Genomic DNA, 25,590 nt, shown 5'->3' with positions numbered 1-25,590 from the left:
CAGCCAGCCCTAACTCGAGTGTTATAGAAAAAACACATCAAATGTAATGGCAACAAACACAGCGAGATAAATCAAAATTTCTAAAACAAACGCATGTCCGTCAATCTGTCCAGCAGTCAGATCTCGAGAATAAATAATATTTGTGATATAATTATTGTAGATATCAGAAGAGATCAGTTTCCTATATAGGCATGCGCGCACATAGCTGGAAATAAATTGGCCGCGGTTGATGGAACAAAGGAAATGAACAATTTCATAGAAAACATAAACGTATTAGCTTTTTAAAGTGTGGCTGGGGCACAGGGGGGGGGGGCGCAACAAGGGCGGCCGCAACAACAAAGTGTTGCCGTTTTATTTATTTGTTTTTGTTCCTTTTTTTTGCGCTGCTTTTTTTCTTTTTTTGTATTTTTCAACACATCAGAAGCCACCTACAATTTTTGGTCTATAAATAGAAACTCAAGCAGTTGGTTGGCCAACAAAATGATTTTTCGCTGCTGTTATTTTTGCTCAATTTTCAAACAACTAACTGTATACGCGCGTGCATATATAGCCGCACACACACACACACACATCTCCATCTGTATGTGTGTGTGTGTGTGTGCGCGTTGTCTGTATGTACACATCAATAGTACATGTATTTTTATAAAGCGCAGACAGCGCACAAAGGTCTTCGCATAGATGATCAGCATGTAGGTGAGACAAGAACAACATATTTTATTTCTGCCTTCTTCTGTTCTGCATCCATTGTTCTGCCTTTTGTCGAAATTTTCTAAGCGCATCGACAAACGCACATGAGTTTGGCTCTTGATTTTCTTTTTTTCATAGTTGGTATCTATTTTAATACCCTGTAAGCCAAATGTACACAAGCATTAAATGAATATTTACTAATTTATTTATTAACTTTTTTTTATTGAGTTAGATTTAAAAAATATATGTATATTTAGTACTCATTTTATTTTTAAAATATAACAAAATATATTTATAAATGTTTATTATTATTAATATTTTTTGTTATACTCTGAAATTAAATTCATAAAAAACTGTCAAATAATATTATTTGTTTGATTTACAGATGAAAAAAACCCTGAGTAAATAGCAAAATAATATTAATAATTTTTTTACTGTACGTTTTATAATTTTATGGCAAAAATTCATGAGCTTAAAGGCTTTTCGAACATAAAATCATTTTAGCTACGATCTAATTGATTTTTTGCACAAGAGAAGTCCAATAAAATCCGAACAATGTAATAAAATTAAAAATTAAAAATAGAAATTAATTTAGGCAATTGCAATTTTCTTTAATATTTTAAATTAATTAAATGTAATTTAATTGATTTTCTTTCACACATGAATTCAGTTGAAAAACTGCTTAAAAGCACAAACAACGGCCAACAGGCCATATTCAAACGTATCATGTTTAGAATTAATAATTAAATTTACAACAATTTAAGCAATAGTAATGTTTTTTTTAATATATTTAACTTTAAGCACTCCAGAACATTTTCATAGAAATACACAAACCTAGTTAGGCAAAGCTTGTTAAACTTTTGTATGCCTGTTGCAGGGTATCTTAAAGTACACTGTATTTGTTGTCTAGTTTTTTTTTAAATCTTTTTTCCTACAACTGCAGACAGACAGCAGTTTTAATTGCTTTTGCATACAGCAATACATCAAGATGCTGGCACACACGAGCCGGCATGGATGTCATTATGGGCAGCTCTTTAGTTGCAGCCAAATGCAAATTTACATAATAAATATATATATGTATATATATGTATATATATAGTTTAGTTTTATATAGTGCAAATGTGTGCGCCAGCCGACTGACTTGCACTATTTTTAGTATTTGCCCAAGTCTGCGGTAAATTCATTAATGCATTTTGCATACTAAATGCAAAAGTTTACCGAGAAACCTGTCAAAACTATAAACATAAACATGTTTAGTCACTGGCGCTGCACAGTAATATATGCATAAATTCTCTCTGTGTGTGTGTGTGTGTGTGTATATGTGTGTGAGTGTGTGGGTGTATGCCTGTGTGTGTGTGTCTGTGGCCTTGCCACCTTGGCGACACCCACTCGCCCGGTTAAAATAGCTGCTCCATAGAAAAATATTTATCGCCTGAAATTATTGTTCAGAATTTTCGCTAGAGGTCATGATTTTAATAAAATTTTTGTTGGGCCTTAACTTATAACAATTAAAAAGAAATTATGGACAACAAAACAAGGTTGAAACAGAGAAAAATGAAATAGACAAAACATTTTATATCAAACTTAAATTTGAAGTCAATTGATGTCAGCTGAAATATAATAAATATTTTTTTATATAATATAGATTTCTTAACAATATACAAGTTTACGAATGTCATAAAATATAAATAATTATAAGTATTTAAAATAAACTAAGCAAGCAAAAGCTGTCGAAAACTTTCAAGACACTTGTAAAATAAATATTTGAAAATTGTGCTATAGAATATTACGTATACGCAGCAAGAGCCAAAGGGAAAGCTTGCTAAAGACACACTCACAGCAAAATTGATAAATGTCGCCAGTGAAATAGAATAAAGAGCGAGCTTTTTTTATAGTTAGTTAGGAGAGGACCTAAAGAGAAATTCTTTTTTTATTTTCTGTTGAATGTGCCCTTTTATTTATAAGCAAACTGTTCTGGTTCGATTGTTGCGCAGCATGCATTTCCGTTTGCAGGGGAATGCAGACATGCAGAATGCATTTTGCAACAGGTTGTATACAAAAGATACAAATTATTTTTCCTTCTTTGTGATTTTGTAAACAAACGATTTGATTCGATTGGATAATGCGATTTTCAATACCATTGCTGGCAGCCAAATGGTCCAATACGATTCCCAATTGCTCTGAGCTCACGCTATTCCAATTCTATTCTTGTCTTGCATGCACCTTAACGTGAAATCTATTTTGTACTCTATTAACCTTAACCTTACAGCTGCGCACGAGAATGATGCGATAATTACGATACTTATATACCAAAAGAAAAAAAAACACACAAAAAAAAAAAGAAAAGCGCAGCGTGTTAAACCTCCCAAAAACAGCCCCCAACCAAAGCAATTTTAGCACGACCTTGCCAAAGAACACTAAAAATATATATGTACCATTAATTGTGCTGCAATCCAAAAACAAAAAACCAAGTCTAATGTCAACCTTTGAAGGAAGTTGATTTGCAGTAAATTATATCTAATCTTTGCACATCGTTCATCAGATAAACAGCAATGCCGCAAATGCGCCAAGGCCTTGCAAGAATTGGAGAATATCGACGATGAGGCCGATCAACTGGGCATCGGTTTTGTCAAAATACACGACGAGGCATTGGCCGATGAATACAACCTGGGCAATCTGCCGGCATTGGTCTACTATCGCCATCAGACTCCGATCATCTATGAAGGTACAGCATGCCAAACCCCGTTGATCTTCACAGTTCTCACACAACTTGTCCACACGAAACACATTTAAAAATTCATACAAAAAAGACAAACACTTTATTATCGAACCGTGTCTGTGCCGCAGGTGAGCTGCAGCGCGAGGAGGATGTCTTGGAGTGGTTGGTGCAAAATAAATCGACCGGTGATGAGGACGATGTTATCGAGGATGTCACCACCAAGACGTTATCGACGCTCATAAGCAATATCGATAATTTGGTTGTGCTGTTCTGTATGTATATTCGAATCGATAATTATCGATGGCACAACCTTTCCAAACTCACATCATCTCAACAGATGATCATGGCAATGATGATTCGATGACCGTATTGGAAGAGCTAGAACAAATCGACGATGACTGCGATAAGCATGGCATACAGTTTGTGAAAATCGACGATGCCAAGGCGGCAGCCGATTACGGAATCGATTCGGTACGGGACATCAAATAGAAAATAATAAAATAAACTCAAATACAATAATGATGATTTGTAGATTCCGGCAATTGTATACTTTGAAAAAGAAATTCCAAACGTTTACGATGGCGATCTCATGGATGAGGAACAGATACTGAAATGGTTGTTGGGACAGTTGGAACGTGATGAAATCGAGGATGTCACCGATGAAATGCTCGATACAATGATTAAAGAAGGACGCGTCATTGCAGTGCTGTTCTGTAAATATGAAATATGAAATAATATTTACCTACCACACGACTAGGCGCATTTTGCTCATCTGTTGTTTTACAGACGACAACAACGACAAGAAATCCCAAAAGGTGCTCGAAGAACTTGAGAACATTGACGACGAATGCGACGCATTGGGCATTACTTTCGTGAAAATCGACAATCCCGAGGAGGCCGTTGAATATGGCATCAATAAAGTTCCTAAACTGATATACTTTGAAAAAGGCATTCCAACTATATACGAAGGCAATCTGGAGGATGAGGAGAAGCTATTAAAATGGCTCGAAGAACAAACTAGTTCCGATCAAATTGAAGACATTACCGATGAAATGTTGGATTTGATCATTGAGAAAATGCCCCACGTTGCTGTGCTCTTCTGTAAGTTATTTCTGGGCCACAAAACCCAAAACTTCCTCCCAAAAAAACAAAAAATGTTCCGGACATATCCAATTCAACTGTAGATAATGTATAGATCGTCTATATATACTATATATAAATATTATATGTTGTATTTGTAAAACCGGGGTGTGTCTGAGTGTCTGGCAGTTAATCGTGCTCGATGTGCTTATGAATTAATTAATTTTAAAAGCGCTTCAACTAATCCATAAAACTAAAACGGACAAACTTACTTGATTTCAGGATCAAACACAATGTCGGGTAGTTATATATATATAATATCTAAATCGTTTCGTAGTATGAAGCCAGTTGCAAGTTGAGAGCTTTTCAGTAGTCAGGGTCTTAAAAGCTTTAGAAGGCCTGTATTGCGTTTTTCCTTTTTCAATCGATAACATTAGATTCCCAGAATAATCGATAACAATCTTTCGCAGATGACAAAGATCAAAAGAAATCACAGAAAGTTCTCGCAGAACTGGAAAACATTGACGATGAGTGCGATCAGAACGATATCGCTTTCGTAAAAATCGATGACGATAAAGAAGCCAAAGAATGGGGTATCGATGAGATACCCTCGATTGTGCTCTTCGAACGTGGTATTCCGCACATCTACGAGGGTGATCTAATGAAAGAAGACGAGCTGCTTGGCTGGCTGGTGCATCAGAAGCGTTATTCCGAAATTCCCGAGGTTACCGACGAAATGAAAGACAAATTGGTCGAGAACACCGAACATTTGGCTGTCATCTTTTGTAAGCTATCCAAATACTTATCGATAACATATTGTTAAGCGTTAAGCCTGTTTCCAGATGACAAGGAAGACAAACAGGACATGCGCATCCTGAACGAACTGGAGAACATTGACGATGAGCTCGAAAAGGAGGGCATTGTCATTGTACGCATCGATAATGCCGCCGAGGCCAAGGAGTACGGTCTCGATCATTTGCCAGCGCTGATATACTTTGAGAACAAGATACCCGCTTTGTACGAGGGCGATCTGATGAACGAGGACGAGGTCCTTGAATGGCTGGTGGTGCAGAAGAAAACGGCGACCATTGAGGAGGTCACCGATGAGATTCTCGTTAATCTGATCAATGAGCATGAGTATGTTGTTGTATTCTTTACGGGTCCCTGCGAGCCGGGAGAGTCCTGTGACCATACTCTGAACGCATTGGAAAGCATCGACGATGAGCTAGACGAGGCCGGCATTATATTTGTTACCACTGAGGATACGGGCGTCGCTAAGAAATACAATGTCAAATCTTATCCACGATTAGTGTTCTTCAGAAATCGTGATCCATTGCACTTTACGGGCGATTTGGATGACGAGGACGAGGTCTTAGCTTGGATCACCGATGACGAAACCCTCGAGATTCCCGGCAAAATCGAGGAGGTCAATGTGAAAATGTTGGATAAAATTTTGGCAGAAAACGATCATGTTGTCGTGTTCTTCTGTAAGTACTTCAAATCGTATTAGAAACCATAATATTCATGTTGGGGTTCGTTTTCAACAGACGCCGAGGGGGATAAGAAGGCACAGAAGATCCTTAACGAATTGGAGAACATCGATGACGAGTGCGAGGAAAAAGACATTGACTTTGTAAAGACATCCGATGACGATATTGACAAGGAATACGATCTGCCCGGTTTGCCGGCGCTTGCATTTTATAGACATAAGTTTAGAACAATTTACACCGGTAAGAAAACAATAATAATTATTATGTGAGCTAGTAAATAATCATAATGGGGCAATTTTTCACAGGTGATCTGATGAAGGAAGAGGAAATTCTGGAATGGGTTATCGATTTGCATGAGTCGACTGCCGATGTTATCGAATCAGTCGATCGCAAAACGCTGCAAGTGTTGATCAACGACGTTGAACATCTCGCTGTTTTCTTCTGTGCGTTCGAATAACGGCAATATTGTAAGCAAATAGAATTTAACAATGTCTTTTCATGCCATACACAGACGATGATGAGTGCGAGACATGCCCCGGCATCTTGGAAGAGTTGGAGAATATCGATGACGATACCGATAAGCATGGCATACAGTTTGTCAAATCGAATGATGTTAAGCTGGCTCATGAAATTGGCATTTTCGCATTCCCAGCCTTAGTCTACTACGAGACAGGCGTTCCGATCATGTATGATGGTAAGCTGACAGATCTGTAAAACCTTAAATCATATATATTGCTAAATATTATTTAATATTCTTAAAGGTAATCTCAAAAATGAAAATCGTGTGCTGCAGTGGTTAATCAATCAAAAGAGTAAGCGTTCTTGTTTCAAATGTTTTCTCTGCTTTCTAATTCACGCTCATAAGCCAAACATTCAATATCAAATCAGTTGAGCCCACAATATCTTGGCCAAAATAAAAAAAAAACAAAAAAAAAATAGAGATTGCATATCAAATCCAAGCAAGTCGGATATATCCAAATATCATTCTACCCGTTTATAGCCATTTATAAAATGACAAAACGTAATGAATACTTTCGATATATATATGATATATAATAGGCAACGATGACGATGGAAGTGATGAGAAAATTGTTAAATTGAGCTATCCAAAAGAAAGTGATGTGGATAAAAGAGAAAAACTAAAACGTCTGCAACAAACGATACGAAAAGAAAAATTACGAAAAAATTCGCGCAATGACGATGATAATGGCGATGACGATAACGATGATGACGATAATAATGAAGACAACAATGACGACGACGAAGATGACGATGACGACGACAACGATGACGACGACGATGATAATGATAACGATAAAGATGATGACAATGACAATGAAGATGAGGATGACGACGAGAATGGAGACGATGAGAACGGAGACGATGATGAAGACGAGGACGATGACGATGACGATGACGATGACGATGACGATGACGATGACGATGACGATGGCGATAATAAAAATGATGACGATAACGATGATGAAAATGACGAAGACAACGATAATGACAATGACAATGACGAGGACGAGGACGACGATGAAAATGATGAAGACAATGACGATGAAGATGAGGACGAAAATGATGATGATGAAGACAATGATGAAGATGAGGATGGAAACGGTGACGATGACGAAGACGACGACGACGACGAGGACGACAACGACAACGATAAAGACATTGACGATGACGACGACGACGAAGACGATGAAGATAACGACGACGAAGACGAAGAGGACGAGGATGAAAACGATGATGAGGACGACGACGAGGACATAAAAAACGACAAAGATGATGACGATGAAGACGATGACGAAAAAGGCAAAGATAACGACAATGATGACGACGATGACGATAACGATGACGACGATGACGATGACGATAACAATAACGATGACGACGAAGAAGAAGATATCAGCAAGCAAATATATAAGCACAAAGCTAAAGGCAGAACGATACATCGGCTTTCTGATCTATGCTCGGGTGATCTTATAGATGAAATAGGTAATACGTGAATGTGAGTTGCCATTGCCGCACTAACTGAAGTTGTTTATTGTTGTGACCTACTCCCTGACCCGCCGAACACCAAAAAAAATATTTTATATATAAACAAGTCCATACAAAATAACTCACACTACAGTATTTTAATTGTCTATCTACAGACTTGGGTAAAAGGAATTCTAAAAATGCATTTCACAAAGGTAACAAAAGCAATTTATCGCGATATATCTAAATGTGTTGCGCATAGCTTTTGTGCTAAAGTAATTCATCTACACCCACAAAACATAAAAAAAAAAATAAATTGGAGATATACACGCATACACACACACACACACGCAGACACACACACTAAAAGCCACGTCAGTGTTTGCCCTCGTGAATGTATTAAGACCTATCCAATGCTTCGATTTACCCACAATATTGTATGAAGAACCCAATCCTATAACTTCTCTAAAAAAAAGTGAACAAATTTGGTAAAAAACAAAATAATAAAATAATGCAAAAATCATAGCTGACACAATGTTTGAAAATTTATCAACAAAAAAAAAAGCAATTATACTTTTTTATATTATGAAAAGTTCTTTTATTTAATTGTTAAAAAAAAAAAAAATATTATGAACAAGAAATTGTTAATAACTTGATTATTTCGATTATTGATATAATTATTGTTCTTTTATTACTTAAGCAAACGTTTTTATTTGTTAATTTATAATTAATGACGAACCCGCTCTGCTAAATAATGATATATACAACCAAAACCAGAGGCGTCTTTGTGCAACGTGTTAAAGTAAAAACCAAATATATAAATAGTATATAAAATGAAAAAATAAGTACAACGATCCAAACATTGAAATCTAGTACAAAAACTGAATTTGGACTTAATACCTGTACAGTCAGCATCAAAAGCATTTTGTCAGTTATTAGTTGAATAGCAAAATTAATGTGAAAAAAAAAAAACGATTTGAAAAAATTTTGTTCATTCATAAAGCACGCTTTTTTTACTCTAGAAAGAAATCAATCTATCAAACTATCTATGAAGAAAATATTATGAAAATCGTACTAACTGCTCTTTGTGGTAATTTCGAAGGTGTTGAAAAATAAAAGCAACTTTTACGACTTTTATTACGTAATTTCTCGCCTACTCTTTATGCACTTTTGTTTACTTTTTGATTATCTCGTAATAAATTTTCTTGTTAGTGATTTCTTTAAATTAAAAATAAAAAAAAAAATACCAAAACAAAATGAAAAAATAAAAAACAAAAAAAAAAAAAACAAAACAAAAAATTAAGAACTAAAACAATCTGACAAAATGTTTTTGTTTGTTTGCTCACACAGATGACGAATGTTTCTATGTTGGATTGGGTCACGACGGCCATTCAGCTAAGCGCGGCAACAGTTATGTGCCCAACGATTACAAACCATTCCAATGCTGTCCAACCAAATTGGAGAGGTCAACCAAAGTTCCTAAAATGACGGCCCAGCGCATCGGACACAGCGCTGGTGAATCCAGCAAGCGTCAGGGCGGCAACTTTAAATTTGCCTCCGCATCGAGCACTCCAAGTAAATCCACCGCCAAGCCCCTCGCCCAAAAGAAGCAGTCCAAGCGCAACGATGATGATGATGACGACGACGACGACGATGATGATGATAATGTGCCCCTGGTGAAGGTGTCGTATGCGAACAAGCGAGCCGGCCAAACGTCCAAGAAACCCCTGACCAAACTGCAGCAGCAGGAGGAGGATGAGTCCGTTGAGCTGGAGAAGACCAAGAAATCGTCCAAGAAGTCGGGCAATAAACTGAACGTTAAAACCGGTACGTCGCGTTCCACCCCAAGATATTAAAAACTAAAAGTACCCAAACATAAATCATATGTTTTTAATTTTTTTTTTATTATTATTATATTTTGTCAAAATTGTAAGACACAAACCATATATACAGATTCAGTTCAGTTTTCAATCACAAGTATTTGTTGTTGTGCACACACCCACTCACACACACACACTCAAAAAAAACAGACATATCTGGTTGTAATTTGATTTGTATATTTCTCTCTCTTTTTTCTCTTTTTTTTGTGTCTTGCAGGCATTAATTTTTTCCAAAATCGACTAAAAAATTTGTATGACCTCATTTTTCAGGATATCTCTCTGTGGGAGTAAGGCAACAATTTTAAACTGAATGTTAAATATATAGAAAACAAAAGCAATTCGAATGATTGTATGATTCAGTGATATGCAATATTTAAAGTAGCACGTATACGCACTGTTGTCATGTTGCCAAAAACCAAATGCAAATAAGTTAAACAAAAACCAAGAACAACAACAACAACAACAACAAAAACAGCAACAAAGCAAAGCACGCATAAATCTAAGATCTAAGAACTCTCTGCTGTAAAAAAACCTTGAACAGCGGGTTTCTATCTATAATTAATTATCATTATGAACTGTAAAGTGTAATGTGTGATTTTGTTTGTGATTGTCATTATTATAATTTGTAAGTGCAACATGCATCCCAAAAGACAACAACAACAGCAACAACAACTTAACTCAGCAGGTTGTGTAAATTAATACTAAAAACAAGAGCCACAAGCTACACTGCCCAACAGAAATGAGTTTATTTTTTGGCGGCCAAATGCGTTACTTTAATATTAAATATTACTCAAACGACACCCGATCAAATGAAAATGTTTAAAGCGAATTTCTTGGAAAAGAAAAACGAACTGTTACTCTTTGTTCCACACGTAACTGCAGCGGTTAGAGCAGGTCAGCCTTATTGTTAATTAACAATAACAACAATAACGTTGGCCACGCAACTCAAAACTACAATTAACTAATTCACTTAACGTAACTTTTGGTACTTTTGCACTTTTGACTATTTTCCTGTCGAGGCTGCCTGTCTGTTAAAAAAAAACTGAAACTAAAACTACAACGAAAAAACTAAACTAAAACTAAATTTGTTGCATTTTGTCAATGGATTTCAATTGCGCCAACAAAACTTTGTTCAAATTAAAAGCAATTACTGCAACAACAAAACTTACTATTAACACACACACACACACACACGCACACGCACACACTCGAATATATAACCAACTTTTCAGAATTTCAGGTATATATTTAGCTAAAAGTAAATAAAAACAATTCGTAATTAACAATACATAAAAACCAACACGAAAAATTTTCAATAACTGAGCATAAACTTTTTGATACTACTTACTACTTTTATTTTGTTACAATATACAATTTACATTTATGTATGTAGCTAGTATAAACACAAAACAAATAAATATTTTTTAAACAATTTTACAATGAGAGAGAAGCGCAAACTACAATACAACTAAACTATTTACATAGCTAACTGTAAAGAGCCAAGCATATATATATTTCATATAAATCATAACTAAACTTATATTCTTTGTTGTTGTGGCAATTAAAACACAAGCAAGCGCAGATTTAAAAGATTTATTAACTAAAAACAAATACTCGCTTATATATTCATCATACAGTTCGTATACTTAATATTATGAATGGCTGTCAAATCTTTCGCTAGATTTGCAACACTGGCCTCGCAAAATGCTCGCCATATTGTTTTTTTTTTTCTCTCTTCTCTTCTCTCTCTTTTCTGAGTGCCAGTTCGGCCTGGCTCGGCTCACTGTAAGCGATTTGTTATCGATATTTGCAAAATATCGAATTCTAATTTTATTTTCCTTAGCTTATCTTGTAAGCCTTTTGTCACTGAGAGTCACATTTCTTTTGTAAGAATTTTTAAAATATTTGTTGTTGAACAGCAGCTGTAAAGATAAAAAAAAAAAAATAAAGCAAAATAAAAGAAAAACTCGAGCAAAATGTATTTTGTTAAAGTTTTTATTAACTCTTTTTAAATGAACTATTTATACATATGTAATTAATTAATGGAATAAACAAGAACATTTTTTGTAAAACTGTAAAGCGAAAAGCAAAAAAAATTGTAAATTTCACACGAACAAACAAAATCAAAATTAGGTTCTTTTTATATACTTAAGCGTTCGCACAAATACAAAAAAAAAAAAAAAAAAAAAAAAAAAAAACAAAAAGATTATTATGTTTTGGTTGTTTTTTGTTGAAAGCATTAAAAATGATTTCATTACACGCAAGCGGTTCTTATTCTCAGCTATATAAACAGATTTGTCGCAATTTATGTATAACCATAAAAGATTTTTGCATTATTTTCGAAAACAATTTAGTCACATTGTCAGCCAAATGTTTGCAATTAATTAACGCGGTCTCCAGAGCCAAAAATATTGGCGCAATGCCCAATGTTATTGGGCCAAAGCCAAAAGGGGCAACAAAAACAATATACATATATTTAAACTGAGAACGAAAGTTATAAATTTTGTTTATAAAATGAAAAGCAAAAAAAACAACTCTTGATTGATTGACAAACTGCAGCCAACAGGTATGTTCAAAACTGGAACCAAAACAAAATTTAAGAAAAACCCTTCTTTTAAAAAGAAATCACATTAACTTAAAGCATTAAATTTGATATGCAGGTAATTTGGAGAGTAACCAAGAGGTCTTCAATTGGATACTGGAGCAGAAGGCCGATCAAAGCATTGAGCTTATTAATCGAGAACAACTAATTGAATATATAGGCACGAAAGACTTTTTAGCGGTTGTCTTCTGTAAGTATGCGCCACATTAAGGTATTCTAAGCATAAAGATCTAAAAACCAAAAATAAATAAAATGCATATATAAATATATGTACTTATGAAAGTATGAATTTGCGCGCCCACTAAAAACTGTAACTGCCCAACAGAAAGCAAAAGAAAACAATTTTCATTTAAATTTATTAACAAAGTGTATTTGCATATGGATTATTTACAGACAAAGAGGATGATCCGGACTCTCCGCGTGTGCTGCGACACATTGAACTGATCGACGATGAGGCTGCCGAATATGGCATTTATATAGTCAAAATGCATGACAAGCTGATGGCCAAGAAATATGGCTATAGAAATCCGCCCGGCCTGACCTATTTCCGCAAAGGCAAATACATTAACTACGACGGCGACATCGATGACGAGGAGGAGGTGCTTGACTGGCTAACGAGTCCGGCCAATATGGAAATGACCGATCACATTGAGCAGGTCAATCGCAAGATGTTCGAGAAAATACGCAAGAATTCCGACTATGTAGCGGTCATATTCTGTAAGTACCCGACTTTATGTTAAGGTAGAGTATATGCCAATTCGTATTGCATCCAACAGACAGCGAGGAGTGCAAGCAGTGTCCACGCGTCCTGGCTGAGGTGGAGCACATCGATGATGATGCGGATAAGGCGGGCATTGATTTTGTCAAGATCGACGACAAGCAAATGGCCAAGGAATACGGCGTCTTCGCACTGCCCGCCATCGTCTTCTTTAAGCCCACATCCAAGGAGCCAGTTATATACGCCGGTTGGTATCCGAAGCACATTAATTGGGCCAGTTTTGGAATTTATTTTTGGCATTCTGCACGCAGGTGATCTTTATGAAGAAGAACAGATCCTATCTTGGTTGCTTACGCAAAAGGATCCAAGTGGAGATGTTATTGAAGATCTCGAAGGCGAACGACTCGTTCAGTTAATCGAAGAGTCTGGCTCCATAGCTGTATACTTCTGTAAGTTCAAAATGACCAAAACGTGCGATATATTTAACAAATAATATGATGAAAAAAAAAGTTAAATTTGTTAAGTTTATCCAGCGTTTAACAGCTGCAATCGGTTTGGTGACATAAACTTATATTGAGTGCAAATTGTCTTTCTATAGCATACTTTGCGGCGCCTAAATGTTGTGTCTGTCTCTCATTGCCAAACCTCTTGTTACATTATTTGTAGAGTATCCAAGTGCTCGATATAATTTATGCTCACTCTTTTGCGCAAACAGTTTGCAGTCCATCATTTCGTTTAAGCAGGTCTTTTATTCATAACATTTTAACTATAATTTAATCTTAAGCTATATTTTTATCAGCGCTCAAATGTATCTAACCAACAAGACTTTTTACCACATTTATATTTCTATTTAAAAAAAAAATATTTAAAACAAAAAAAAAAACGCCACAAATTGCACCAAACGACAAAAAAATAATAATAATCACGTAGGGAACAAGACCAAGTGCGATATTTGCAATTCGAAAGCAATGCGCAAGGCGCGCCTGAAAAAGGAGCGCGAACAGCATCAACAGGATGGCGGCACCGCCAGTGCAGCGGCCGCCTTTGGCAGCGATCCTGAGGCAGGTGGTGGCGGCGGCGGTGGTGCTGCTGCTGGTGCTGCTGCAGCTGGTGGCGAGGGCGCCGAGGGCACCGAGGGTGCCGAGGGTGGCGAGGGTGGAGCAACGGATGCCAACGCTTCAGCTGGCAAACAAGAAGATGGTAGCGCAAATACGTGTCAAATTTAATAAATTTTGTATAGCCAACACAAATGGAATGATTCCAAGAATGTTTAACCACACACACACACACACACCCACACCCACACACGCACACACGTATATATATGTACATACACCTTTGAGAATGTCTTACCCGATATTTTGCTGTAGCGCACCTGAAAAACAACTTCAGTACCCAATCCAAGCACACCGAACTTGCCAATACACTTTCTCTCTCTCTTTCTTTCTTTCTCTTTATATATCTCTATATATATATATATGTCTGTTGTGCTCTAGCTGTACTACCTTCTATGTGTTATGTATACTTTGCTGCTTTTTCTCTCTAAACACAAGTTTTCCACTTCTGTTACCCATTTTGTGCTTAGTTTATGTGTAGTGCTTGCTCGTAGTATGTTCTATTGCCACACCCCACGCCCGCCCGCCTTTGTCTAGTGTGCACTCTTTGTTATAATATGCATATTCCCGTTTTCCACAATCAATCAAAACAAAACTCTCCCAGATGCCGATGGCTGTGAGCAGTGCACCAAGGTGCTGGAGGAACTGGAGAATATTGACGACGACTGCGATAAGCATGGCATCACATTTGTCAAAACACGCGACTTCTCTGTGGCCGACGGTTATGGTGTCCACGAGTATCCGGCTCTGGTCTACTTTGAAGGCGGCATACCCAACGTTTTTGAAGGTAAGGTATTAAGCAAGTAAATGTGCTCGTATGCTCGACTAGAAGATACCCAGTTACAAGCTGCAGACCAACATTTTAGATTACTTATCTATATATATTAAACGGTTTGTCCCGATTGACTGACTGACTTACTAAATGAATGACTGAATGACTGACTGACTGACTCATAGACGTATGGACATGGGTCAAAATTTCCCAGTCCCATAACTGAGTCAAAACGCATCCGATTTTTACGAAGTTTGGCTTTTTGTTAACAGTTTTCCTTCTAGATTATTCCGGCATTGAAATCTGAATACATGTTTTTTAGTCGAAATTCATGTCGAAAACTTTACCCAAGATTCGTATATAGACAATAGTACAAATTTCCCAGCCCCATAACTGGGTCAAAACTCATCTGATTTTCACGAGGTTTGGATTTTTGTTGATGGTTTGCCCTCTAAATCAATCTGGCATTCAAATTTGAATACATATTTTTTGGTCGAAATTCATGTCAAAATCTTACCCCAAGTTTCGTATATAGACATGGCCCAAAATTTCCCAACCCCATAACTGGGTCAAATCTCATCAGATTTTCATGAAGTTTGCATTTTTGTTGATGGTTCTCCCTCTAGATCAATCTGGCATTCAAATCTGAATACATATTTTTTGGTCGAAATTCATGTCAAAATCTTACCCCAAGTTTCGTATATAGGCACGGGCCAAAATTTCCCAACCCCATAACTGGGTCAAATCTCATAAGATTTTCACGAGGTTTGGATTTTTGTTGGTGGTTTGCCCTCTACATCAATCGGGCATTCAAATCTGAATACATATTTTTTGGTCGAAATTCATGTCAAAATCTTACCCCGAGTTTCGTATATAGACATGGGCCAAAATTTACAAACCCCATAGCTGGGTCAAATTTCATCAGATTTTCACGAAGTTTGGATTTTTGTTGATGGTTCGCCCTCTAGATCAATCTGGCATTCAAATCTGAATACATATTTTTTGGTCGAAATTCATGTCAAAATTTTACTCCAAGTTTCGTATATAGACATGGGCCAAAATTTCCCAACCCCATAACTGGGTCAAATCTCATCAGATTTTCACGAGGTTTGGATTTTTGTTGATGGTTTGCCCTCTAAATCAATCGGGCATTCAAATCTGAATACATATTTTTTGGTCGAAATTCATGTCAAAATCTAACCCCAAGTTTCGTATATAGACATGGGCCAAAATTTCCCAACCCCATAACTGGGTCAAATCTCATCAGATTTTCACGAGGTTTGGATTTTTGTTGATGGTTTGCCCTCTAAATCAATCTGGCATTCAAATTTGAATACATATTTTTTGGTCGAAATTCATGTCAAAATCTTACCCCAAGTTTCGTATATAGACATGGCCCAAAATTTCCCAACCCCATAACTGGGTCAAATCTCATCAGATTTTCATGAAGTTTGCATTTTTGTTGATGGTTTGCCCTCTAAATCATTCTGGCTTTCAAATCTCAATACATATTTTTTGGTCGAAATTCATGTCAAAATCTTACCCCAAGTTTCGTATATAGGCACGGGCCAAAATTTACCAACCCCATAACTGGGTCAAATTTCATCAGATTTTCACGAAGTTTGGATTTTTGTTAATGGTTCGCCCTCTAGATCAATCTGGCATTCAAATCTGAATACATATTTTTTGGTCGAAATTCATGTCAAAATCTTACCCCAAGTTTCGTATATAGACATCGGCCAAAATTTCCCAACCCCATAACTGGGTCAAATTTCATCAGATTTTCACGAGGTTTGGATTTTCGTTGATGGTTTGCCCTCTAAATCATTCTGGCTTTCAAATCTGAATACATATTTTTTGGTCGAAATTCATGTCAAAATCTTACCCCAAGTTTCGTATATAGGCACGGGCCAAAATTTACCAACCCCATAACTGGGTCAAATTTCATCAGATTTTCACGAAGTTTGGATTTTTGTTAATGGTTCGCCCTCTAGATCAATCTGGCATTCAAATCTGAATACATATTTTTTGGTCGAAATTCATGTCAAAATCTTACCCCAAGTTTCGTATATAGACATCGGCCAAAATTTCCCAACCCCATAACTGGGTCAAATCTCATCAGATTTTCACGAGGTTTGGATTTTTGTTGATGGTTTGCCCTCTAAATCAATCGGGCATTCAAATTTGAATACATATTTTTTGGTCGAAATTCATGTCAAAATCTTACCCCAAGTTTCGTATATAGACATTGGCCAAAATTTCCCAACCCCATAACTGGGTCAAATCTCATCAGATTTTCACGAAGTTTGGATTTTTGTTGATGGTTCGCCCTCTAGATCAATCTGGCATTCAAATCTGAATACATATTTTTTGGTCGAAATTCATGTCAAAATCTTACCCCAAGTTTCGTATATAGACATTGGCCAAAATTTCCCAACCCCATAACTGGGTCAAATCTCATCAGATTTTCACGAGGTTTGGATTTTTGTTGATGGTTTGCCCTCTACATCAATCGGTCATTCAAATCTGAATACATATTTTTTGGTCGAAATTCATGTCAAAATCTTACCCCAAGTTTCGTATATAGACATGGGCCAAAATTTACCAACCCCATAACTGGGTCAAATTTCATCAGATTTTCACGAAGTTTGGATTTTTGTTGATGGTTCGCCCTCTAGATCAATCTGGCATTCAAATCTGAATACGTATTTTTTGATCGAAATTCATGTCAAAATCTTACCCCAAGTTTCGTATATAGACATGGGCCAAAATTTCCCAACCCCATAACTGGGTCAAATCTCATCAGATTTTCACGAAGTTTGGATTTTTGTTAATGGTTCGCCCTCTAGATCAATCTGGCATTCAAATCTGAATACATATTTTTTGGTCGAAATTCATGTCAAAATCTTACCCCAAGTTTCGTATATAGACATCGGCCAAAATTTCCCAACCCCATAACTGGGTCAAATTTCATCAGATTTTCACGAGGTTTGGATTTTCGTTGACGGTTTGCCCTCTAAATCATTCTGGCTTTCAAATCTGAATACATATTTTTTGGTCGAAATTCATGTCAAAATCTTACCCCAAGTTTCGTATATAGGCACGGGCCAAAATTTACCAACCCCATAACTGGGTCAAATTTCATCAGATTTTCACGAAGTTTGGATTTTTGTTAATGGTTCGCCCTCTAGATCAATCGGGCATTCAAATCTGAATACATATTTTTTGGTCGAAATTCATGTCAAAATCTTACCCCAAGTTTCGTATATAGACATGGGCCAAAATTTCCCAACCCCATAACTGGGTCAAATCTCATCAGATTTTCACGAGGTTTGGATTTTTGTTGATGGTTTGCCCTCTAAATCAATCGGGCATTCAAATCTGAATACATATTTTTTGGTCGAAATTCATGTCAAAATCTTACCCCAAGTTTCGTATATAGACATTGGCCAAAATTTCCCAACCCCATAACTGGGTCAAATCTCATCAGATTTTCACGAGGTTTGGATTTTTGTTGATGGTTTGCCCTCTACATCAATCGGGCATTCAAATCTGAATACATATTTTTTGGTCGAAATTCATGTCAAAATCTTACCCCAAGTTTCGTATATAGACATGGGCCAAAATTTACCAACCCCATAACTGGGTCAAATTTCATCAGATTTTCACGAAGTTTGGATTTTTGTTGATGGTTCGCCCTCTAGATCAATCTGGCATTCAAATCTGAATACATATTTTTTGATCGAAATTCATGTCAAAATCTTACCCCAAGTTTCGTATATAGACATGGGCCAAAATTTCCCAACCCCATAACTGGGTCAAATCTCATCAGATTTTCACGAGGTTTGGATTTTTGTTGATGGTTTGCCCTCTAAATCAATCGGGCATTCAAATCTGAATACATATTTTTTGGTCGAAATTCATGTCAAAATCTTACCCCAAGTTTCGTATATAGACATTGGCCAAAATTTCCCAACCCCATAACTGGGTCAAATCTCATCAGATTTTCACGAGGTTTGGATTTTTGTTGATGGTTTGCCCTCTACATCAATCGGTCATTCAAATCTGAATACATATTTTTTGGTCGAAATTCATGTCAAAATCTTACCCCAATTTTCGTATATAGACATGGGCCAAAATTTCCCAACCCCATAACTGGGTCAAATCTCATCAGATTTTCACGAGGTTTGGATTTTTGTTGATGGTTCGCCCTCTAGATCAATCTGGCATTCAAATCTGAATACATATTTTTTGGTCGAAGTTCATGTCAAAATCTTACCCCAAGTTTCGTATATAGACATGGGCCAAAATTTCCCAACCCCATAACTGGGTCAAATCTCATCAGATTTTCACGAGGTTTGGATTTTTGTTGATGGTTTGCCCTCTAAATCAATCGGGCATTCAAATCTGAAGACATATTTTTTGGTCGAAATTCATGTCAAAATCTTACCCCAAGTTTCGTATATAGACATTGGCCAAAATTTCCCAACCCCATAACTGGGTCAAATCTCATCAGATTTTCACGAGGTTTGGATTTTTGTTGATGGTTTGCCCTCTACATCAATCGGTCATTCAAATCTGAATACATATTTTTTGGTCGAAATTCATGTCAAAATCTTACCCCAAGTTTCGTATATAGACATGGGCCAAAATTTACCAACCCCATAACTGGGTCAAATTTCATCAGATTTTCACGAAGTTTGGATTTTTGTTGATGGTTCGCCCTCTAGATCAATCTGGCATTCAAATCTGAATACATATTTTTTGATCGAAATTCATGTCAAAATCTTACCCCAATTTTCGTATATAGACATGGGCCAAAATTTCCCAACCCAATAACTGGGTCAAATCTCATCAGATTTTCACGAGGCTTGGATTTTTGTTGATGGTTTGCCCTCTAAAGCAATCTGGCATTCAAATCTAAATACATATTTTTTGGTCGAAATTCATGTCAAAATCTTACCCCAAGTTTCGTATATAGACATGGGCCAAAATTTCCCAACCCCATTACTGGGTCAAATCTCATCAGATTTTCACGAGATTTGGATTTTTGTTGATGGTTTGCCCTCTAAATCAATCTGGCATTCAAATCTGAATACATATTTTTTGGTCGAAATTCATGTCAAAATCTTACCCCAAGTTTCGTATATAGACATGGGCCAAAATTTCCCAACCCCATAACTGGGTCAAATCTCATCAGATTTTCACGAGGTTTGGATTTTTGTTGATGGTTTGCCCTCTACATCAATCGGGCATTCAAATCTGAATACATATTTTTTGGTCGAAATTCATGTCAAAATCTTACCCCGAGTTTCGTATATAGACATGGGCCAAAATTTACCAACCCCATAACTGGGTCAAATTTCATCAGATTTTCACGAAGTTTGGATTTTTGTTGATGGTTCGCCCTCTAGATCAATCTGGCATTCAAATCTGAATACATATTTTTTGGTCGAAATTCATGTCAAAATCTTACCCCAATTTTCGTATATAGACATGGGCCAAAATTTCCCAACCCCATAACTGGGTCAAATCTCATCAGATTTTCACGAGGCTTGGATTTTTGTTGATGGTTTGCCCTCTAAATCAATCGGGCATTCAAATCTGAATACATATTTTTTAGTCGAAATTCATGTCAAAATCTTACCCCAAGTTTCGTATATAGACATGGGCCAAAATTTCCCAACCCCATAACTGGGTCAAATCTCATCAGATTTTCACGAGGTTTGGATTTTTGTTGATGGTTCGCCCTCTAAATCAATCTGGCATTCAAATCTAAATACATATTTTTTGGTCAATATTCATGTCAAAATCTTACCCCAAGTTTCGTATATAGACATTGGCCAAAATTTCCCAACCCCATAACTGGGTCAAATCTCATCAGATTTTCACGAGGTTTGGATTTTTGTAGATGGTTTTCCCTCTCGATTAGTTGGGAACAATTGTACACGTTCTAAAATCTTATTTTTCTACTGCCAGGTGAGCTCAGCGAGGAGGAGGAAGTACTTCAGTGGCTAATCACTCAAAAGACGGAGGATCGCATTGAGCTAATCACACGTCAGATGCTGGAAACCATGGTAGAGGAAACCCAATATCTGGCGGTTTACTTCTGTAAGTTGTACAAAATCAGATTACACAAAAGAAAAAGAACGAGAAAACAACTTTTCATAATGTCACACAATATCAATTATATACCTTGGCAACTCCAACACCACCGCACCACACAAAACTCAAACTCTCTGCACCACAACACCAACCACAAACAATCCGAAAATATAAAAAATACAAAAAAATAAAAACCGATATCCCAAAATCTGTAACGCCTCAGTGCCGACTGAGCGAAGGGGCAAGCCACCCGCTTACTGTCGAAGTTTCTGCTCACCCTCTAGTCTTAAAGAAAGCAACCTGACCGCCAACGCCAAACACTCATCCAGCCAATTCGTACAAAGCTACATTTCACGTAAAAGAAAACGTATCCAAAAACAAGGTATTCCGTATTCCTTCCGTCTACAAATCGCAACAACCAACAAAATAAATATCGATCGCATGTTTTTCGAGCTCCTAACAAAGATACACATTTCTGCCTAAAACAAAAACCACAAAAACTGTTCTCTTATACAGCTCTTATACAACAATTATACAACTCCTATGCAACTCTTATACAGCTCTTTTACAACTCCTATGCAACTCTTATACAACTCTTATAAGACTCTTATACATCTATTAAACCAATCTTATACAACTCTTATACTAAACACGGCTTTTAAACGTATTGACGACCAAACTAAATGCCCCGCCCACTTGACCAGGGTCTATTGCTTAAAATGTTGTCCAAAATGTTGCGAATTTGTTGTAACAAATCAAAAATTAAATTTTAGCAAATAAATAATTGAAAAAGAATTTAGTTTGGGCGCGAATACCTTTTGTTTTGGCGTTTTCTTTCTATCCACTAGCTGCGTCGCCTCTATATATAACTTATCTAACTTATCTGCTACGCAGTCTACGCTTCACATTCTTATAAAGTACACACCAAAAATTTATTAGCTAAAGTATATTCTAATGATATGTTACTTTGCTTATCGCAGACAAAATCAATTGCAATATCTGTGATCAGATATTGGAGGGTCTGGAGCTGATTGACGATGAATGCGACGTCTTTGGCATACACATGGTCAAAATACAAGATCCTCAACTGGCGAAACGTTATTCCATCAAGACCTTCCCGGCCTTGGTTTACTTCCGGTAGGTTTAAGTACTTGATTGTTGCAGAGTATAAAAGTCATTCTTGGATTATGTAACCTATACAGCAATGGCAATCCCCTGCTCTTTGAGGGCGATCTACAGAACGAACAGTCCGTCCTGGAGTGGTTGATAGACGATGACAATCGGGAGCTGGCCGATGAGATTGAGGAGGTAAACGAGCGCATGTTGGATCGCCTCATGGCCGAGTCCACTTTGCTGGTCGTGTTCTTCTGTAAGCAGACAGTCGTACTATACACTACTTTTTGGGATACTAAAACATTTCGTTCTAGATGACGATGATTGTGCCGAGTGCGAGGAGATACTTGAGGAGCTCGAGGAAATTGATGGTGAGGCTGACATGTTTGGCATTGATTTCGTGAAAATTGCCAGCGTGGAGGCGGCCAAAAAGTATGAAGTTGTCAATATACCCTCGCTGGTGTATTTCCGGTAAGTTGAATGCTAATAAAGGGTATTTTTGTTGAAAGCAAAAGCAAATGTTTTGTAGAAGGTATTTATAAGAATCTTTTCCAATATTTTTTCTTTCCAATAATTGAATTTTCTACATTATATAAAGAATAGTTTAGAATGTATAAATACTTATAAATATTTAATATAAATATTAAATTTACATTTACGAAGAATGGAAAAGAACAGGGCTGTTTTATAAATCTCCAAAGTCGATGGTAGTTAAGTAATAAAAGTTTTTAAAAATCCATATTTCACTTTAATACAAAGAGGACTTTTTCGATCAGACCTTTATATGGCAGCTATATCATTTGACTGATTGTCGGATTCAAACATTGGTCAGGATATATTGATTATATTCAAGTTAAAAACTGGTTAACTAATGTTGAGCTTCAGAAACAGCATAGCTTTCCATACAACATTTGGATTTTTCCATCGCAATATGATTTTATTTTAATCTATGACATTTCATTTATTTATTATCTCTAGAAAACAAGTGCCTGTGCTTTATGATGGCGACATGCATCAGCATGACAAGGTTATTACCTGGCTAACATCACAAGATGTATTCGAAATTAAAAACGAAATCGAAGAGGTTAATCGCAAAATGCTTGACAAGCTGCTCGAGGAAAACGAATTTATATCCGTGTTCTTTTGTAAGTACAGGGCATATAAAAATAAAATCTGTATTATAAAATTTAAATTTAAATTCCCAAATATATATATTTAATCTCTGGCAGATGAACACAATCAGCCGGATAGCATTGCATCGCTGGAGAAACTGGAGAACATTGACAGCGAAACGGATAATTTGGATATAACATTTGTTAAAATGGCCGATTCGCGTTATGCCAAAAAATGGGGCGTTACCAAGCTGCCAGCCATGGTCTATTTCCGGCGCCGTTTTCCCAGCATATACAGAGGCAGGTTTTCATTAGTATCTGTAGCTATTAGCTTAATATAAGGTATAATAATGTGTGTATGTATTCGTTGCACAGGCGATTTGCTCTCGGAGGATGAGGTGCTCGAATGGCTGCGCAAGAATCGCTTCCGTCAGCCGGAACTAAACATATTCATGTACGCCCTGATAGCCCTGGCGCTGGCGTTCGTCATCTATACCGCCTTCTTGCTGCAGTGCTTCAAGCCCGCCCCACCGCCCCCCGTACAGCATCCCAAACAGTCGTGATGTGGCCCTACTCCGTGGGTCAACTGTGGATGCTGTTGGCAAAATTTTATTGAAGAACATACGATATTGCAACTACTACAAGGGCGTGCCTGCGTGTAGAGAACGAGAAGGAGAGTGAGGGGGAGAGTGAGAGGAAGAGGAAGAGAGCAAATGAAAAACTTAAATAGAAAAACGAAGCGAAACACACAAGACACTACACACACACACGCACGCACGCACAACACACACACACCCAATCATCATCATGAAGCATTACATTAAATAACGAACTATCATCATGGAATCGTCTAAATTAGACGACTTTAAGAAATGACTTTAAAACGACAGTGCCGAATATGCTGCCCCCAAGTATTGTGCGACAGACAGAGACACAGAGAGAGAGGAAGAGAGAGAGAGAGAGAGAGAGAGAGAGAGAGAGAGAGTCCCTGGTGACAGAACATTGCAAATATTACATAATATATCATTTTCATGATAATAATGACAACAACAACAACAAACCAAATCCGTTGATTTTTACAAAATATTTATATACATTTTCCGGCTGCTTCCATATATCAATATATCGATATTTCATATATTTCACTTCACAATTATGTACTTAAACATTTAAATAAATAAAACAATAAATAATTAAAGGCAACACTCAAGTCATAGTAATTACTTTTAAAATTATATTTAAATACAATTACAAATATAATTATATAATATAAATGCAAAACATGAATAAAAATTACAGTAAACTATTACGGATAAATACAAAAACAAAAACACTAATTTAAATTCTTGAATAAGCATCTATATTTATTTGGATTTATTTAACTCAAACATAGTTCCTTTAACAATCATCGAAAGTTATCAGTCTGAAATTTTTGGAGGTAAACAGGGGGCTTTTCGGGTTTTTTCCAGGCGCGAAGTAAAATTTTAGCGCGACAGCCCCCCGTTGACAGCCTTGAATCATCGGATGATATTATTAAATACACTCATGATGCGATAAATAATTAGCTCACGTTGTTATTGGCATTGTAATCTAGGTGATATCAAATTTAGCAGGGAGATATCAGCTCTGAGCTATCTATGCCGCAGGCCTTTTTTCCCGCAATTTGAAGTTATCAGTCTGAATTTTCAACAGCCGGTTGTTTACCACGTGAAAGTTACGAAGTCCCCGACTACTTATCTCTGGTGAAATTTCAGGTTGGCAGCCAGCAGAAAAAGTTATTATCTACCGAACTACAGTGACACAACACTAACAAAAATTGTCATATAACAAAATGTAAAAAATATTAAAACAAAATATTTTATGTTGGGTTTTAATCTAAATATAAAAAATTATAAATATATATAATAAATTCCTAAGAAGATTCTTTTAGGGTCGTAGACTAAGCGTCGGACTGAACGTCGGACTCAAGGGAGAGGTCGCCAGTTCAAACCTGCCATTAATATTCTATTTTAACATTTGTTTATTTAATTTATTTTTATTAACAACAAAATAAACGAGCCATAAATTGCTTTGTTTCCTTCTAATAACACTGGTATTATCCAAAGAAGACTGTTATTTATTTAAAATATCTGTGTTTCTACAAATCAATCTCTTAGCACCGAGGTTCTACTGTAGTGTCAGCAAATTTTCCGCTTTAAAAAATGCTTAAGA

At 36.5% G+C, this 25,590-nt stretch overlaps 1 protein-coding gene across 13 annotated transcripts in view; it reads left to right on the top strand.

Annotated features, from left to right (window-relative positions):
* The window catches only part of LOC115761853 (putative leucine-rich repeat-containing protein DDB_G0290503), a 29,972-nt gene extending 5,499 nt beyond the window's left edge, over positions 1-24,473 (top strand). Inside the window, exons 5-27 of one of the 13 annotated variants that reach the window (XM_030704243.1) lie at positions 3,230-3,412; positions 3,535-3,678; positions 3,744-3,877; positions 3,939-4,119; positions 4,193-4,507; positions 4,957-5,271; positions 5,329-5,973; positions 6,034-6,216; positions 6,282-6,419; positions 6,488-6,670; positions 12,503-12,634; positions 12,838-13,161; positions 13,221-13,409; positions 13,474-13,611; positions 14,093-14,362; positions 14,882-15,064; positions 21,029-21,160; positions 22,135-22,291; positions 22,357-22,523; positions 22,582-22,738; positions 23,246-23,412; positions 23,497-23,679; positions 23,755-24,473. In XM_030704243.1, coding sequence (XP_030560103.1) covers positions 3,230-3,412; positions 3,535-3,678; positions 3,744-3,877; positions 3,939-4,119; positions 4,193-4,507; positions 4,957-5,271; positions 5,329-5,973; positions 6,034-6,216; positions 6,282-6,419; positions 6,488-6,670; positions 12,503-12,634; positions 12,838-13,161; positions 13,221-13,409; positions 13,474-13,611; positions 14,093-14,362; positions 14,882-15,064; positions 21,029-21,160; positions 22,135-22,291; positions 22,357-22,523; positions 22,582-22,738; positions 23,246-23,412; positions 23,497-23,679; positions 23,755-23,942 — 4,808 coding nt within the window. In that variant the 3' untranslated portion in view covers positions 23,943-24,473. Of the gene's footprint in view, positions 1-3,229; positions 3,413-3,534; positions 3,679-3,743; positions 3,878-3,938; positions 4,120-4,192; positions 4,508-4,956; positions 5,272-5,328; positions 5,974-6,033; positions 6,217-6,281; positions 6,420-6,487; positions 6,671-6,737; positions 6,789-7,035; positions 7,994-8,138; positions 8,178-9,312; positions 9,790-10,059; positions 11,792-12,502; positions 12,635-12,837; positions 13,162-13,220; positions 13,410-13,473; positions 13,612-14,092; positions 14,363-14,881; positions 15,065-21,028; positions 21,161-22,134; positions 22,292-22,356; positions 22,524-22,581; positions 22,739-23,245; positions 23,413-23,496; positions 23,680-23,754 lie in introns of those variants that run through there. The other 12 variants (XM_030705041.1, XM_030705804.1, XM_030706602.1 and 9 more) reach the window with 12 other exon arrangements.
* Positions 24,474-25,590: the final 1,117 nt, after the last annotated feature.

This window comes from Drosophila novamexicana, unplaced genomic scaffold, assembly GCF_003285875.2.
Source record: "Drosophila novamexicana strain 15010-1031.04,08,12 unplaced genomic scaffold, DnovRS2.1 tig00000008-arrow-pilon, whole genome shotgun sequence".
Classification (NCBI taxonomy): domain Eukaryota; kingdom Metazoa; phylum Arthropoda; class Insecta; order Diptera; family Drosophilidae; genus Drosophila; species Drosophila novamexicana.
Note: the sequence above shows the minus strand (reverse complement) of the source record. Positions and strands in the feature narration are given on the sequence as shown.